Source organism: Aplidium turbinatum, chromosome 3 (assembly GCF_918807975.1).
Source record: "Aplidium turbinatum chromosome 3, kaAplTurb1.1, whole genome shotgun sequence".
Taxonomy (NCBI): domain Eukaryota; kingdom Metazoa; phylum Chordata; class Ascidiacea; order Aplousobranchia; family Polyclinidae; genus Aplidium; species Aplidium turbinatum.
The window spans coordinates 43,587,627-43,606,661 of record NC_137474.1 but is presented as its reverse complement, the minus strand read 5'-3'; the positions used below and the strand labels follow the sequence as shown (position 1 = coordinate 43,606,661).

The 19,035-nt window shown below is 36.6% G+C and overlaps 1 protein-coding gene across 3 annotated transcripts in view; it reads right to left on the bottom strand.

Moving 5' to 3' along the window:
* Positions 1-686: 686 nt before the first annotated feature.
* LOC145767229 (protein phosphatase 3 catalytic subunit alpha-like) overlaps positions 687-19,035 on the bottom strand; it is a 37,292-nt gene continuing 18,943 nt past the window's right edge. The window contains exons 11-15 of one of the 3 annotated variants that reach the window (XM_082579016.1): positions 17,503-17,580; positions 14,111-14,227; positions 6,665-6,749; positions 5,541-5,638; positions 687-4,346 (exon numbers count right to left, since the gene is read on the bottom strand). In XM_082579016.1, the coding sequence (XP_082435142.1) occupies positions 4,204-4,346; positions 5,541-5,638; positions 6,665-6,749; positions 14,111-14,227; positions 17,503-17,580 (521 nt within the window). In that variant the 3' untranslated portion in view covers positions 687-4,203. Of the gene's footprint in view, positions 4,347-5,540; positions 5,639-6,664; positions 6,750-11,372; positions 11,388-14,110; positions 14,228-17,502; positions 17,581-19,035 lie in introns of all 3 variants that reach the window. The other 2 variants (XM_082579017.1, XM_082579018.1) reach the window with 2 other exon arrangements.

Sequence of the window (19,035 nt, the reverse complement as noted above, 5' to 3'; positions counted from 1 at the left end):
CCGAAATGGACAGCAAAACACTTCAGATGCCCTGTCTTAGTGAGTAGGCTACTCAAACAATTACTCACAGCTAACAAACTCTCTTTCGACAGCATCGGTTAGAATAAACTACTGGTAATTCAATTTATTTGATCACAAAAACAAAATTCAAATTAACTTTAGCTCGCAAAATGGAAGTGTAAACGAATTATATCTTCAAGCTGTTGTTAGATTAGCCGAGCTGGAGTCTACCAGGTTTGATGCAAGACAATGGCAAGTCTGTTCTGAATAGAAAATATTGCATTGACGAGATTTGGTCGACATTGATCAGGGCTTCGAAGTTTTGTTTAGCGCTGTGGAGTCAGAAGGATCCTGAGTCGTGTAGTTTAATTTTCGCTCGATTCTACAGCTCATGGAGTCGGAGAAATTTTGATGTGTCCGCAGTCGGCCAGCTATAGGTTAAATACTAAGGTTAGGGAACCATGAGCCATGTCAAAAACAAGCAACGTTTGCGAAAGAAAAGTATCAAAATACTTTAAAAAGTTTAAAAAACATCGAATTCATTTCATTGAAACTTGGCAGGCTAGGTCTACAGCCATTTCTAATGAGAGGCTGTCTGATTGAACGGACACATCATTTTAAATCGAATACATTGCCGCCTACGTTTTGTGGCTTCAAGTAATAGTAACTTCGTGGCAGAAACCAAACACAAAATAAGCCCTTTTAATAATTAATTAATCTCTTACAACATATCGAAAGAGCGAGAACTGCACGACACACAAATCTCGAAAACATTATGACAACACAATTTCCAAAGTTGCAGTATTAAGAAGCGGATGGACCGGTAATATGGCCTCCAAGACAAATCTGTATAAAGACATCACAAAACCAATCGGAACTTGGGGCTTGTAAAACGATCAAAGTTTCTCACCTCCACCCCTCAAAAAAACAAAACACACTCGGCTGTGTGGGGAATTAACCGAACGAACGACTGCAGAGTTTAATGGAAATCCAACAGGAATTGTGGAGCATCATTTAGCGATAGGTTATCTTCATTCGTTCGATGTGCATGCTTGGCTTCTCTTTCTCAGACACTTACTGGTAACAGCCCGTTGTGAAAGCATGGGCTCAACAATCAACATTGCCTATAAGCGCATCAGCTTAAACAAACAGTCAAACAAAAAGCATTGCATTAATGAGCCGTTTATAAAGAAAGAGAGAATGCATGGTTTCATGTTATAAGAATTCCATTTACCGCAATGCTGTATCGAGTTCAATTGCATGCATCAGCAAGTTTATGATTCGAATGAGAAGTTAGAATACTTAAAGACGGGTTTGAAATCAACAAGAATCAATTGTACACATCTACAATTGACGCACAGACAATCTTTTTAGCTTTGGTAGTTCAGGCCCAGGTGGTAAATTAGCCATTTTATTCAACATTTGCAGACGTTGAGTAAAAGCAACATAGAGAACTTTTGCAGGTTGAGGATTTTCAAGTCTGGTCGGACTTTTTGGGTGAGGCTTGTGCCACAAGTCAAACACTACTTTGTCCACATTACGTCACAACTGCGGTTTCTTAACGCGAAAACACCAGCCGGGTGCAAGCTATAGATCTCTGAGCAACCTCTTGCTCAGACAAAGTCACCTTTTAAAGCTTTTTTAGACTTCAAAGAACTTTTAAGCTCTTGAAACAACCAAAATCTCTGAAAAAAACTGTGTAAGGAGTGCTGCTAACCTATATTGGAGACCGAATAACAACTTTGAGAATCATTAACGATATAACAAAAACTTCAACAAATGAAATTGGGCCACGTCATCCATGCGTCATGGAAGGGAAGCTGTTTAATTTCAAAACATTCCAACAAGAAAAAAAGTTTCAAATCAAAAACTCAAAAATATATAAAAACAATTCAGGAAATTGTCATTGTTTGTCTTTTTAAAAACTGAAAAAAAGGAAACTTTTTGGATTGCATCACCATGGCAACCAGCCAACCGTGGATCGAGATTTAATGACAATCGATACAAGTTTTTAATTACAATTCCTAATTTGAAAGGATTGAAAGTTTCATATTGCGGCGCTCCACTTCCCTTTCAAAGCGTTTAAGGCGAAACGAGGTAGAGCAGTTCCGTTGAGGCGATAATTCGAGGCCCCGTAGCAATGAGATCCTCGGGGCCTCAAATCAAGTAAGTTCTAAGAAAAATACATTTTATCCAAAAAATACCAAGTTCTCGGGCCCTTGGGAAATGTGGCAGACCCTAAAATCATTCCGGGTCCAAATGTAACTCCTGGACCCCTACTGCGAGGTAGTCACTCGAGTGTTCTGATCAAACTAAAGACGCAAACTGAACGTCTACAACGTTAACGTCATGGTAACGTAGAATAACGTAAGCACGTAAACGCTGCGACGTAAAACAACGTATAATAAAATTACATAAACGTCATCCGATCAAAGAAGATGGATAAAAGTTGCTGGAGTAATTTCTATGAAGATGAATTAAATAGTGATTAGTGAAGCATTAGTTTGCCAATGAGCAAACACAATTTTCAACCTTTTTACGCTCGTGCAACGCAATAAAAACGTTGCAAAAACTTGCAAATTTGTGAATGAAACTGTTCGGTTAGCAGCTGTCAATGCATTCCAAGCTGGCAAAATTGATCTTTCATGGGTTGATTCATCGTCTACAGTCGTTGATTCAACGTGTAAAAACCAATTTTGATAACAGCAGTGAAACATCAAACATCTTTTATTTCAAAAAATAAAATAAAAATGATATTTCTAAACCAGAAACGTGCTCACTGCTCACACAGGACAGCAATAAATCTTCCTCGCGATTTCATTCGAGTAACGCCAAAAAAATACAACACAACAACACCGTTGTATGCGAGCGCTGTCATCATTTGAACCTAAACACAACCGTCGTATTAAATATTATTTTTACTATGACGCAAACAATGCTCTTGTAGGGTTGCCAGACTGACCCAATGAGAGTTGAGGTGTTCAGCTCAAAATTTGTGAATAAAAATCTTTGATATCAGTCGGATTAAGTTAAGCTCAAATTTTTCAAATGTTTCTTATTCAGTGTTGAGCTACTCCCAAACTAACAATCGTCTACAGAAAACATTATTTTATTGAACGGTTTAATACTATACAACAGGGGTGTCCAAACTTTTATCTAGATGGGCCAGATAGGAGTGTCCAAACTTTTATCAAGGTGGGCCAGATTTGATAATGCAAAAAAATCCCTGATGATCACATTCTGCAAAAGATCCTAAACAGCAAATCAACCATTTTTTTACATTGATTCAACGTCCGCGTCTGTAAAAATGACAAATTTTTCTGTCTGGGAAGTTGTTTACATTTCTGGACAAAATTGAATCATTCCGAAAGTTTGTAAAACCCAGCTGTGTTTTAATGAAAAGAATAAAAAGTGGCGTCGATTTGAATACACATGTTAAGTCTGGTTCGAGATTAGTGGCAGACAAGCGCAAAATATCAGGTCGGTTGGAGTCGCTCAGTTTTGACATCAAGCGATTCTTGTCTAAGTTCCTGAGTGCACAAGGGAAAAACAAGCTAAACCTTTTTCTGTAAGAACGTTCGCAATTCTCCGGTTCGACTGAGTCACTACACTCTTTGGAACAATATTAGTGGATTTCGCGATTATGGCGTAATTATGGCTCTTGCTCTGGCGAGGATTGTGAGAAAATCTGTGCGAATGTGTTGCCATCGTTACTTTAAAAACTGCAAGTTGAATTGCTATAATTTGTGTGTGTCTGCGCGCCAAAAATAATAATTAATTTATGTGTATCTACGAGTAGCAATGGGGGGTGTGGTGTGGGTGGAACAAGGGTAGACTTTGGACACCCCTGCAATGGAAGTTGCAGAGAATCTGGGAATCCATCTGATCAAGCCAAGCTTGTGTTTCTTGAGTTTATGGTTCAAACTTTTTGAATCGAAAACTAATTAAGTTAAATATTTTTCAACTGCTCAAAATGCATTTTCTTTATTCTATCATTGTCGAGTGATAGAAATAAAAAAAACAAAAACATACTAAATCTGATATTGGCGGCAAAACGCGGTGTTGCCTATCTTGGCAACAACAATCGTTGAAAAATATTCGTAATAATAACATGCGAACGTCAATGGCAGCTCGAAAACAAGTCTTTTCGTCGCTTTTGGCAACCGGCAGGTGTGGATCGATGAGCTCGAGACGACAGATTATTCATCCGCTAGACGACGTAGTAGAGTTGCTAGATGACGCAGTGGAGTTCTGGGTTGGTTTGCGAGGAGGCATCCGCTCGTTGACACGATCGAGACCTTTAGCTTCTTCGAAGGAGCAGATGGTGTGCTGCTCACCTTCAATCGCTGAAAATTTGTGCAAAGATTTAATTCTTTGTCCGTGTCATAGTTCGTAGTTTTAAAGTTCTGCAATAGAATGAGTTTTGCTTTCAGCAGCATGATCGTGTTTACTTCACAAATGTAGATACAAATGACCTGTTTTAGCCTGATGTTGCAGGTTCGCTGTTCGCTACTATCACAGGCTAAAACAGGTCGTTTGTATTTATATTTTTTATAGTATATTTTTTATATTTTTTTTATAAATTTCTATTTGAACAAAGACCTTCTGATGATTCTCCTTTTAGAATGAAACAGGCTGTCAAGTGTTCAGAGACTAATAACTACATTTGAAATTCTGCGTCAATATGGATTTGTTTTATTTTTTTTATTTTACTATTTGATTTACTGTATTTTTTTATAGTTAAACAATGAAAACAATTAATACTACAAAAAATGTTCAATGCCGAGCAAAAAGCAAAGCAGAGCGAATGAAATCAAATATAGTTATTACTGAACCCTTGACAGACTGTTTCACCTAAAATAGGATCATCAGAAAGTCCTTATTTTATTTGAATAAGGGCCTTCTGATGATCCTCCTTTAGGTGAAACAAGCTTTCAAGGGTTTAGATAGTAATAACTATACTTAATTTTTTATAGTTATATTCTTTGTCCATGCAAAACCGCAACAGGCCTGGTGCTTTGAAAGCGAGTGACGTTATTGTACCGGTAGACATAGGTAGACCCGTACGTAGGTTTGTTACGTAAGTAGGTTACGTACGTAGGTTTGTTACATACGTAGGTTACGTAGGTACAGACGTAGCTTTGATACCGCATCGAGATCACATTTAAAGATGTTTTCAGTTCAGCCATAACCCCAAGAAGAGCTGTAAGCCTTTCTCCACACAGAAGCGTACTGCTCACAATCACGAGACAAATCAAGGGCTATAATAGTCGAAGGAGCGCCACTCCGCAATTGGCAATCGACGGCATGTCTTTAAGAGTTTTGCTCACATGCTCTTGAGCGGTGTCGAACAGGCGTCTTATTAAACGTCGAAACAAGACTCTACCACTCGGCTATGCATTTGGAAACAATGTAAACGCGGCAGTCTCTGTAAAACAGCGCTGAACTAATTGCTCGTGATGCAAAATCTACAGGTCAATAGGAAAATGTAACGTCCTGTTAGAGAGAATTAATCGAGAATTTCCCAACAGCTCGCCTACCTGAATGTATGGAAGGTGCACCCCCTGATAAGACCCCCATGGGCAGCATCCCACTTGGGGTTAGACCCTTCAATTCCAACACGCTCTCGCTTTCTTTCCTGCAAATGAAACAAAATGAGGTTTCACAAAGGACATCATTGAACGGCAATGCTTAACTCGGCAGAAAAAAACATTTAATGAAAAATTATTTCTTCACCAAGCAACGCCGGTTGGAAACTAGCAGCAATGAATATTTGAATAATTTACAATTTTCGGCCAATTCCCTCACTTCTTGACCATGTGCGGGATCGATGTGGTAGTGGATTATTTTTATAAGGCAGATATCTGAATGGATCATTCATCTTTTAAATTATATCACTTAACTTTCTTTCCATTTTGGTTCTGCAACAAATGAACCATAATACTTCGGGAATCAAACAACTGCAAAAAAACAAACGCTACCTGAATAAAATTCTTCATACCTTGAATTCAACTGTCGAAACTTTTCATACTGAAAAAAGATTCGACGTTTCATCATTCTATCTGTCATGCTTCGTCACTTAATAAGCTGCAGACCTGAAACACTAATTTCATTACAACTTTCTCACCCCCAACACTTCTTCTTGACTTTGAGACCCTCAATACTGACTTAGGGGTGGTTGTTAAGATTTTCTCGCTTTCTCTCGCTGGCCTGATTGTTACATCATATACCCCTGTCACGACCACAAGCGGAGTGTTCAATCATCCACAATCGCCTTTAATCTGTTTCAACCAACTGCAAATTATCTTTTGTCATCAGGCATGGCATAGTCGACAAACGTAGAATCAATTTGAAAAAGGATGGGGTTAGCAACTTAGGTTACTGTTAGTGTCGATACTGTACATCTTTTAAGACCATGCAGTTTGTCACTGATTGGACAACTAAAACTATATGTACATAGCATTAGCATGATTTCAAAAAAAGGCCATACGATGAAGAGATCAGTCCAAACTCTAATGTATTCTAATTATCATACAATAAACGATAATAAAATCACATTGCAAAATGAAATCGATATCCAACTAAATAAATAAAATGATTGAACTAAGTGGCTGGAAATATGATTAAATTTCGCAGCATTTTAAATGGTTTTAAGAAATTTTACCTCAGAACAGAAAATACTCTTGCCATCTTTCCGATTGCTCGTATCTTGTTTCTTATCACTTCCTTTCTCGCTGCAGGGTATCCACCTTTTCGATGAGAAATTGTTAATCACAAACAGGAGTTTGCTGATATAGTATAACCAGGTAACCAGGACATGCTATGGAGTGTTAAGAAAGATTTTGAAATTGAAACAACCGAGTCTTTGGTTTCACAGCTAAAAACACAGTCCTTTTTGCGTTGATTCAACATCTGTAGACGTTGAATTAATGTAAAAAAAATTAATATGCTACATTGGAAATCCATTCGCCAAGCTCGACATTATTCTTATACTTTACAGTGTTGTACACAGTTTGATACCGCTTCTTAAATAGGAATTGGGATAATTGCTTACTATTGCGCAACGAAGTCTTTTGTTGCCAAATAAACATGATGTATGCTAAACAATTTGGTATTTCTTTTTGGCCATTTTATGCTTCCTTGCCAAGAGTATACACTCAGAATACATAGAATATGGAAAGTGAAACTCTTAGCATGGAATGAGGTGGATGTTTATAAAGGATACAAGGAAACTGTCCGTAACAATCCGTAGCATGCTCATTGCCCAATTGTTACAGCTAATTTTATATAAAACCAATAACAGACATTCGTATTACACAAGTCTAGGTAGCAAGATAAATTGGTCTGTTTCATTAGATCGTATATTTCTCTAAACGTTTTACATTTCTTTGAATGTCAACAAACCTACGTGTCAAAAATTGTTTGCAAATAGTTTACACTGATGGACAAAATTATGTGCGAGTTGAAGCAATTATGCCTCAGATTAAAGATAATAAATAAAATCTTTAGCTTTATGGTTTCAATGTAAACATGAAACTTCTGGCTAAGCAATGCATCATAAGCTATGACGAAGTATCATTCAAGCATTGGCATACGTACAGTCGTACAGCACAGCAAAATGTGCAAATGAAAGACCAGGCAAAGTTTATGATAAATTAGATTGTTATGATGGATTAAAAAGTAGTACAAGGCTGAAAAACTACTTTCCATTCAACAAACTTGGTTAACGGAATGGTTCTAGACAACAGTTCAACTGCAAATGTTATTTATGAACTGCAAAGCTTGATTTTGTGTCAATGACTACAAATTAGCGACACAGCAGGTTATGAACACTGAACAATCTAGGCCACGGTTAACTTAAAAAGAAGTCTTTTCAGCTTGACAATTGCAATTCAATCTAGAGCTGTTATTTTCACATATCTTTCAACTACAAAATAAAATTGATAGAACACAACGGCAACCAAACAGATATTTCAAAACATTTGCAATGAGGTGAACAATGCATGGTTCATGATCACACAAATGCAGCCAATTGTTACCTCAAACTGTTAGGTTAAGACTACAAAAACGCAACTTGTTAATGAAGTACAACACATGAAATACAGCCACTACCAACACATAGAAGCTGCACTGGAAAGCAAACCCGATAAGTAGCGCAATCAAACCAATGAATCCAGTCACAAGATGGAGAAGATATCTTAGCCAATGGTTCTCAACCAGTGACCTCGCAGCACAATGAATGACTCACAACAGAAATTAACATCAGTGAATACTGAATATGTAGAATAGTAGCAACTAGCAAACGATCTGTCACAGTCCATATTAGTAATGTAACACTGTAACAGAGACAACACGGCTAAAACGTCCGGAGGCAGACATTATGAGGTAAATACATGGGTATAATGGCTTTCTTGCTACAAAACAGGATAGGCGTAGTTTTGGAATTTAACTTGCTCATATGTCAGTGAGGCCGCATTAGTTGCACTTCTGGAGTTCTGGTTATGCACTATACATGTGAACTTTGTATTTTACCAACTATGTACTATGTAGTTTAAACTTACCGTCGAGGATATTTCTAAAACGATAAAATTTAACAAAAAATGGAAGCAACTTATGCATTAGGGGTATGTCCGAAACAGCAAGCAAACATCTGGTAGAAACTTATACTACCGTACACTTTTGCTGTAGGTGTGGCTTACATATCAGCATTGCCGCGCTCTTATTATAAACATAAAATAAAAAGTCTATCAAAAAACACTCATTGTTTTCAGCATAATTGTTCGATGAAGAAACTTCGGTACTTATGAAATTCTATTTGAATAAGGTCACCAAACCAACATATCACTTGCTTCATTTGTTCAGGCAGGTGGCGCTAGTGAGGCATGAGGACAAGAGTGGGAACGATAGAGCACTACCGGGCAAGACCATGCAATCAAGTTAGACAGGAATGGTTAGCTTCAAACATCAAAGGTAGGCTACGCAAACCACAACAACCAAACACAAAAGCCCTACACTAGCACACCGCAACAGCAGACCTTGTTCTTTCGGTTTTGCACATTTGGGAAAATCAACTGTTTCTTCTGACTTTGAAAACACATTAAAATATTGAAAGCAAGCGATAAAGTCAACAATTACATCAATAAGTTCAAGAATGAGCAGCACAACATTTCACAACAACCCAACCGATACAACTGGGAGACATTTTTGTCGAAATTAGTCAAGTGAAACTAAAAATATACTTAAGACTGAAAAACATAGAGATTAGTGCATGATCTAAAACTCTAAAGCACTTCTTTGAAAGAGTGAAAATTATCAATTGCTTAAAAACACAAGGGATCTCGTGGTTTCTAAACTTCATTTCTCCACAAGTTTAATACAAACGATTCTATCCAACTTGGACGACACATTGAAGCCTAGTAGAGAGTAACCTGCAAGGCTGTGAAGTCGGACGAAAAATATACGACCTCGACTCCTCGGTTTGCAACTGGCCGAATCAGACTTCAGACAGCAAAATCCGACAGCAAATGTAAAAATGACGAATTTTGCTATTTGTGTGGTAACCAGACTTTGGTCCCATCGAACAAGATTAAAATAACATTATATGGAATTATCTTACACATCATCTTTCTGGTTATTGTATATAATTGAATCATTTTTTAACCTCTTCCAAGTATCTACTAAATTAACATGAGATGATAATATTATTACAACTCTAACTACATTATTAAGCATTTTGTAATGAAAGCTAAGGTGAAGACATTACTGCAGGCTGTGGGAATAAGGTCAGCCATAAGACTGTGGCAGTGTTTTTAAGTAGAATTTCTTGTGTAGAAATATTAAGAAACGAAGCACAACTACTGCAGAAGCTGCACGACGTACAGAGGAGATGGTATATCGCTTAGTGCTAAAGGATAAAAGCTTTAAAAGGCTGGGCTTGGTTCGATATCTTTCGCTGAGAGATCTTCGTCCTGCATTCAGCACACAACAGCACACCATGAATAAGCAAAACTAGTCTGTTGCCTGGAATGCTACTCTATACATGAGCACGAGAAATCTATCATGTCAATGCTTAAAATTTAGTTAGATTGCTTGATCAAACTAAGCAAAAAATACGATGCCCAAACTGCAGAAACTAGACTCAAATTTAGCAAAGTTTCGGAAATTAAATTGGTTTTGTAACATTTACTGTACATTAGTCTAGCTTCTGCAGCTTGGGCTGTTATCATTTTTAAAAGTCAGGTTGAAAAATGCTGCATTACGACGTAAATAATGTACTACAATGAGCAAAGCTGGCGACAAATTACAACTTGCCAAATGAACAGAACGATCCAATGATGGGTAAAGCCATACATGCCACTCCCAAGCAGGTTGGTATATCAAACACTTCTGACATCAACAGGCCATGCCGGTCATGCCATTTATTATCCGTCATTATAATATTGAACCTAAAACCAACGCTACAACGCAGAGACAAATCCTTTTCAAGACGAGAAACTTTAAAAAAAAAAAATCCAAAAAGCACAGATCCAAACTGTTAATTTTTGTAGCTGACTTTTCGTGTAGCCTATAAAGTTGGATAGAAAGTATCCGGCTACAAAATTCACCTTTTCAACATTGATTCAACGTCTGTAGACGTTGTTACCTCATTGTCTCTGGTTGCAAGCAAGGCGTGGCCATTTCAGAACCTCAAATCTAAAGCTTTGGAAGTATTTTGGGATTTAGCTCATTCCAGACGAGACGCACCAACTCGGATGATCATGGTAAAGATTGCCAACCAAAAAGATTCAAACGACAGACCGAGAAGTTCGAATTTCTTGTGCAGCACGACGTAACAACTTCGTATCTAAGGTAGGTGAAGGTCATGAAGAGTTAGAGAGGGGCTCACTTGTCCATCACAATCCACAGAAGATATATGAAATATGGGAACGTCTTATAGGAAGAATGAGTGAAGATTCATAAACATCGTTGACTCTTGTTAAAGGTCCCGTACGTTCTGTGTCTATAGAGACACAGGAAACAGTGTTGGCTGGAACCGTGAGAAGATGAAACTAAAATCGCGTCCGAAACGAAAATTTCTTTTTAAGATTTGGAATAAATCTTGTCGTTTGTTACCTTGATCCACGAAGATCATATTAATTTATACCACGCTTATGGATGGACCAAAAACGGTGGGAAAACCTTGAAGGGCTTTAAACGTGCATGAATAATTGTTTGGGTAGTAAAGTACATGCCTGTACCCTGTAGGTAGCATGGCGAAAAGACCCTAAAATTAAAGTAGTAAACTGAAATGACCATTCCTGGTTGCAGATTCAAAGGGCTGGCAGTTTTGGGGAGCTAAATTGGTACAAAATAAGCGCAATTAGTCATCTTACCTTCTGTTCCTGGACCTGGAATATGTCAAAAGGTATTAAAATGTTTTGTTTAAAATTTTAAAACTTAAAGCACTTTAACACGCCACGCAGGAAAAAAAAGTACGTTTTCTGGCAAAATGGCAAATGTAAAAAATATTTAAAACCAGATATGAATTCACAGTTAAAAGTACAAACTAGTTCACTTAGAGTTCACTTAGAAGACAACCAATGGGAGGACGAAGCCACGTTAAGGCCAACCCACAGAAGCAGTCCAGCATTATCCAAGTTAAAGAAATAATCCAAGTTACAAAAAAAATTAAGTGATACAGTATAAAGATTCATCTTAAGTTTGAAAAAAAATTGTGCAATCGCACAAACTAATAATGGAACAACTCACACAAGAGGAAACTTCACTCTATCAAACTTAGTGACTGGGGTTCCAAGCCTCTACAAGTATGCGAAGCTGTCAGAATTAAGCTCACAATAAAGCTTTCTCAGTCTGATAAAAAAGATTTTCACAATCAACAGCACAAACTCGTACAAAGATTCCTAACATGAAAGATAGTCTGCCTCCTGTTCCTTTCCCTTTCCTTCTGCACCAGCGGTTCCCAACCAAGGGGATCGCAAGATATTTAAAATCAATGTAAGAGATCGTCATACAAAAAAGGTTGGTAACCACTGTTCTACACTTAGTTCATTTTCATACGGTACTCTGCGTCTGAAAGACTACACCAACCGACTTCATTGAATTTCAGACCCTCGATTGGACAATCGGAAGACAAATACCAAATTCAAGAAATTGCTGTTTACAACAATAGGACTGATCTTAAAAGGTGGAGAGAAAAAGACTCAGTTTTTCATTAAAACGATCATTGAAAACTGAGAAACTACGTTCACGAGACTGGTTGTATTGATGGGTAGTATTGATGAGTAATTAAAAAATTAAAAAAAAAAAATTATGGGTAAATTCACTGGAACAACGTTGAAGTTTCTTGTTAAAATTAAGCGTTTGTTATAACGTATTTTCCACATATTAAATTATGAGTAAAGCACTGTCGAAAAAAAATCACATTTATAAACACCGGTCTTGAAATCGGAAAACTTTTAAAAAAATTAAAAGCTTCTTTGCAACGTGTACGGCAGTTTAATAAGTAGCTTTCACAGAAGAGTACGTCTACCTATGTCTTGCATGTCCGCATGCATATACACAAAACGTATACATCATGGGATAGAAGCAAAGCCGAGCCTATGCGTAATTGCATGTTAATTTCTCAAAGGTTATATGAGATTTCACATTATTAACGTAAGAGTACAATACGTTAGTTTTCAGTCAATTCAACACTGAGTTAAAATATGGTTATTGATCGTAATGTGAGACATAATCTTCCAAAATATTAATCTTTCTCTTTAGCTGATCAATTTCGTTTTGAGAGCACACTATTTACCCAAAACAAAACTACAACGTTTGAACCCGTGTACAACTACTAACACACTACCGTCAAAGAAATAACACACTTTTCAAACCAAAACAGATTATTTTTTGTAAATTACTGATGTGAGTTCCAAAAAGCTTAAAGCAACCGATTCATTTACTTACATCAGTAGTTCTCAAACTGTGCGTCGTTTCACTTTTCCAAAGGCGTCGCAGAATAGTTCCGTTACGTGGCTGAACTCAGTTTATCTTATTAAAATGAGATTAACCCTTTGAGCACCACTGGGACACATGTGTTCCATGCACTTAGCCGATTACACCGCAATTAACTAAAAAAATTGCCACTACTGATACCCTAACGTAGTATTGGATGGATAGTCTATCCTTCAAACTAAAAAAAAAAAAAAATGGAAACTCTGAATCATTTTTCTTGGTGTAATTTCTGTTTGAAAACAGTGAAGAGTTGAGGTTGCAAGTGTATTTTTTCCTTCAAATTTGCGAAGCACATTTGGCCAACATATTTGTCCAAGCTCGAGTCGAAATTTGCAAAATACTTCCCGGAAAATTTATCAAACTACGAATGGAGATGTGATCCTTTTTGTAGTAGGAAATCCGAAAATTTTTGGATTCAATGAATGACGATTTGGTGAAACAGGTTTGGTGAAACAAAGCACTGCGAATTAATTATTATCCCATTCGCCACGTCGTATTTATGTCAAGCAGGATTTTCTGCCTTGGCGGTGATAAAACCAAATATCGATCACGAATAAACGGCGAAACAGAAATGCGAATGGCAATTTCAAAAATTCTCCCAAGATTCAATGAACTTTGCGAAAACAAACAAGTCCACACGTCACATTACATAATATACATTGCTTTTTGTTGTTGTATCAATAAACAAAACTTTAATCATAAATTTCTTTATTTACGTACGTTTATTTGCTGGTGCGTCGCAAGTCCAGAAAACTTTTCCAGAGGCGTCGCAACAAAAAAAGTTTGAGAACCACTGACTTACATGTTAAATGAGTACAGTGCATTTAATAATAATAATAGAAGCCCTATGCTGTTATTTGGCTTTGCATGTCTCGGTTATTATAGTAACCCTTGCACAAAAGCCATATTTTATTGCTATACTCTATTAACCTCTAACACAGACTTCGGTTAGTTGAGAGACACTCTTGCTATGTTTCGTCAGCAAAATGTGGCTGACTTCTTCAGGAATCTACAACAGCTAATAAATGACAAATTTTTCCAATAAAAATCACAAAAATGATCAATTTGGTTTTGTGTTAGCTACACTCTCACGGCAAATAGGTTGATCTAATACCTTTGCTGGTATTTGAAATAGCTGGAGAATTGCTTTGTAAGTCGTTCGGTGGTCGAGACATCATAAGGGTCTTTCGTAAAAAGGCGGCACTAATTCTTAATTGTTTCGACAAGTACTCTGCAGTCATGGAAAGGATCATTATGTTGAAGTCCGAACAAAAGTAAGATAGACAAGTAAAGTAAGAAAAACGGTTTCGTTGGTAACATACCAATCCAGTAAAACTAACATTCGAAATATAATAACTTTTATGTATTGTCTAACCTTTTTACGCAACAAATTTTTACGATATTATTTTCCCCCAACAAACTAAAGATCTTGACCATGTCCATTACTGGGATGACCTAAATGCAGAATATTTAAATATCACTGCCTGAAGTGTTCTCAACAGGGGTACATTTAGTCAGTTGGTACATTTTATCCATCTTAGAAGAAAATTTATTAAAGCAGGGGAGAAATAAAGAACAGGGAATACATAATTTTTGATCCAATAGTTGGTGAGGTTAATTATCTTCGTATAGTTGGTGAGGTTAAGAATTAAAATAAGGTTAGAACTCGTGGTCCGCTTTGATAGGTCAACCGAAATGATGCAAGAATAACACTTTTTCGCGCAGGATATCCACAGTTTGGTTTAAAAACAACAAAGTGCGCTCGCAAGAAGTAGGGAGCAACACAAAAACAAGAACCAAGACAGCAAACCAACCGTCTTTTACATTGATTTAAAGTTTGCAGACGTTGAATCAATGTACAAAAACGGTTGATCTGCTGTCTGGGGAAATTAATCTTCGCTTCACCTATCTTCCCTTCCTTCGGATAAAAAGAATCAACGATTTTATTACTTCCGGACTGAAGAAATACTTCAACTAAGAAGATGTGCTAGTTGGTCGCTTTGTTAAGGAAGTGAGCTCTCAATACAATAACAATGTTGGAAACAAATGTAAAATTAATTAATCACATTTAACTCAATGATGGACAATATTGTTCCGAAACTTAATAATGGATTTGCTGTTACTCGGACGCACTGATGCTACGTTGAAATATACACATATGCAATGTGCAGTATAAACATGCCACTAATCTTTCCTAGTTGAAGATGAAATCAACATTGTTTTCGTAACCTGGCACAGTCTGTGTTTCAGTGTGTAGATTGTTGGACTAGTGGTAGTATTGGAATGTGCACTGATACGGTCAATAAATGAAGTAAGCTTTGAACTGCCAAATGTAATTTAACGTTGTAGCAACATCTAAACTTTTTTTTACTAATTTAGGTCATGAAGGTTTTTACATACATTTGCAATGACAGTCGGTTCATGCAATATTAACGAGCTATGCGAAATGCAGATTGATTTTTGCAACGGCTGCACATTCAAATCATATTTTCTTTAAAAATTATATTTGCCTGTAAATTGAAGATCTAACTAATATCCTTACTCAATTGAAACTAATGGTGTCACATAAAGATTGATATTGCCGGAATAGACACAGGAAAAAATCTCGAATATGAAATCTAATTTGAAAAAAAAACAACATCTCGATAATTTTGCAATTTGAAATTACGTCATTAAGAGGAGTCGTTTTTCTGGTAGATTTGATGTTTTCAAAAACTCGTTTTAGTTTGTTTCCTGAGTATCTTCTGTGTTCATGTGAGCATCAAATTAATGAAGACACAACGAAAGTTGGACTGACCTTTGAAATAATTCGATTAAATTCAATGTGCCAACCACCAATCGATAAACTGCCTTGATTAATATTAAGCAACTAGTACGATGGGATTTCCATTGTTATTTAACTATTACAGCCCATTGATATTCATTTAATGGAGCGCGTTGGAAGGTGAAGTTAATTTTTTTGTAATTAAATTTTTAAAGCAGGAAAGCCAGATTGCATGGAACAGGAACAGACTCATTGCAATGCTTGCGAAGGTACAGAAATATCATATCTTTCAATACTTTCAGGGGTTCATTGGCCCAGAATCTGGAATATTCGGTTCTTGCAGTTTATTTTATACTTCAGGGTAAGCAAGAACAAAGAGATTGATAAAAGTTTCTCCACAATTTAATGGCGATCATAAACAATCGACGAACCAAGGTCCGCGGTAGTGTAATGCAACGAGGCCTTATGACCATCTTCTTTGTTGAATAATATTCGTCACAATCACCCTTTTATGAAAGTACTTTAAAGTGGCATTAAATATTAATAACAAAGTAGCTGTCTCAAGTCTTCTCAGGCAACTTCACGATGAGCTGTTTGTTATATCATCAGGTCGAACAATGTTCAATGTTCTTACTGTTTGATCGCAACAAACTCGAAACAAAGTATTTTGAAAGTAACCTTTCATGACCTCTTTCAAATCAAGGCTGACTATTCATTTTCCATTTATTTGGATTTTAGCCAGTAGCTGGTGTGCCCAGACAAGATTGAGGATAAATAAGTTTATAAATGATCAAGAAAAAACGATTTTATGAAAATGAGTATAACTGGTAAGTAATGGCTTCTGCTGCATTTTCAAAAACTTGCTTTAAAAGCTTTTTGGCATTTAGATGGCCGAATACAAATGAATAATTAAACAGCCTCTTTTCTATAGCCCATATTATACTTTTTATATGAAATCTTTCAATCGACAACAAAGTAGTTTAAAGTACTTTATCAATCACAAACACAAGTGTCCATCAATGGGGGCTATGATATGAGACAGGCTAATACAACAGGCCGGCAGTTTCAATACTAGATAAACGCGCAACCTGTTTCAATGCAAAAAAAAGACGATTGCAGAATGCAGACACCACATACTGCCCAACGCTTAAGTACTAAACATATTAATAATTGCATTAAACGAATTAGACAAATAGGCAATCCCAGCAAACTGATCATGGTACCAACAGGGTTCCTTTTGGTGAACAGCCCAAGACTTTTAAGTTCACACAAACAAACTAAAAGGGCGACAGCATCTTGCGGTTTAAAGTTCTGGACAAAATCAGTCCCATTCCAAACAAAGTAATTTTTTACAATTACGGTACAGCCTTTTCCAGCAAAAAATCTTTGGCTTGCATTGCAATTGTAAGTTTGTGCAATATACAAAGTCGAAGCGAACCTTTAACCGGGATATGCCACTCAACATATCCAGCAAAAAAACAGCGATTAAGACCAGGATAAATTTGTCAATGCAAATCTAGGCTTGTACTTCGGCTCTACACGGTCGAAATTATAAATGAAGTGCGTGACTTCAGAAAAAAGTTTCAACAAGGCCTTTAAATGGAGGCAATGTTAAATCTTACATCCAATCTGTCAAAAGTTATCTGAACGAAAAGCCAGAAGACGTAGGTTACTGCTTTCACAAAATATGGACGATTTAAAAATTGAAGCCAACACATATGGATACGCATACACACACATACCTTCAAAATTGTCATCTCTTTCTGCCATCAGTTCATCGTCCGAACAAATGTTCAACACATTTACCAGCATTTCGGTCACTGGAAGAAAAAAAAAAATGAGTAAAGAATGTCATTTGTGAAGGTTTCTTATAGTGCTGCCATTTTACACTAATCATTCTGGGAATATTTTTGTATTGTTGTAAACCAGTATAACAACTGGAAAAAGTTAATACCGGCACATAAATAATATAAAATAATATACAGAAATATGTATAATAATAAAGTAATATAATACAGCAGTACATCAAGAGAGCTCCATGGAACAGAACAGGAAAATTTAAATCTGGAAAAGTTGAAAGTTTTCTTTATCATTTGCAGTTTGCTTTAAATTCAACGCTGACAAAGGTTATTGTCAAGCAAAAATATGAAAAGTTAAGCATGTTCTAAGTATCGTTTAAATTAGATGCTTTGCTTGACAACTCACAACTGAGGTGGAAGAGCAAAAACCAGGCTAACATAATCGCCTTTTTGCATCGTCACAATACAATAGGAACTTTAGCTGGCTGAAATAAGGTATTAGTATAATCATACACGTTATTTTCTTGTTGCTTAGAAGAGTGCAACCTTTATTACTCAGCCTTCGAATTTGACGTCCGCAATTGTAGACGTTGCATCAAAAGTAAAAAAAAAAAAACTGATTTCTTGCCTGAACCGAACAAGCATTGGCACCAACCAAGCGCTATAGAAAGATTTTTCCACAACAATTTTTAAACCATTTATTGATTTTACTGCCTTTAATATTTCAATCAAAATTACCATTTCAATCACTAGAGACCAAACAAGACCTCAAATTACCTTAAAACAATGATTTCTAATTACCCATGACATACAGCATTGTATATTTTTATGTGCTATGGTTCCCAACCTATACGTGTTGTTATTAGCTTTTATTTAACTTTCTCCCAAGCGATTGTATTTACTTGAACACCTCAAAAAAGCCTGAACAGTTTGGAAATGACAAGGGTTACCCAGGAAAGAATCACTGACAATGAAATTCCACTAATAACGATACTGACAGACCAGTAGGCTATTGCTGATATTATATAAACTGTCACTCTATAACTGTTATGGTCAAACAGACTGTATTTTCACACTTACACTCTTACAGTTAGTATCACATTTATGCAGGTGTCATATTATCAACAGGTTATATCCGACTTGTCTCACTGTTTCATGAAGAAAGAACACAACTGGTAGTGACTGGAGTCGAACCCAGGCTTGCCGGCCCGGCCCGAGAGCAGAAGACCTTACCACTCCACCAATCACCATTGAATTGGTTATGAAACTCACCGATGACTATAATTCTAAAAATGTGCTTTAAATAACAAAATAAACTGGAAAATATTAAGTGATATTTTCAACAAGGCAAGTACGTTTATTACCATCTTGACATTGTGAAGTGTTGAGGCGATCTAACACCTATTGAACAGGCATAACCTTGGGCTTCAGAACATCAATTCAGAGTTTATGCATAATTGGCTTCAGGAAACTAAT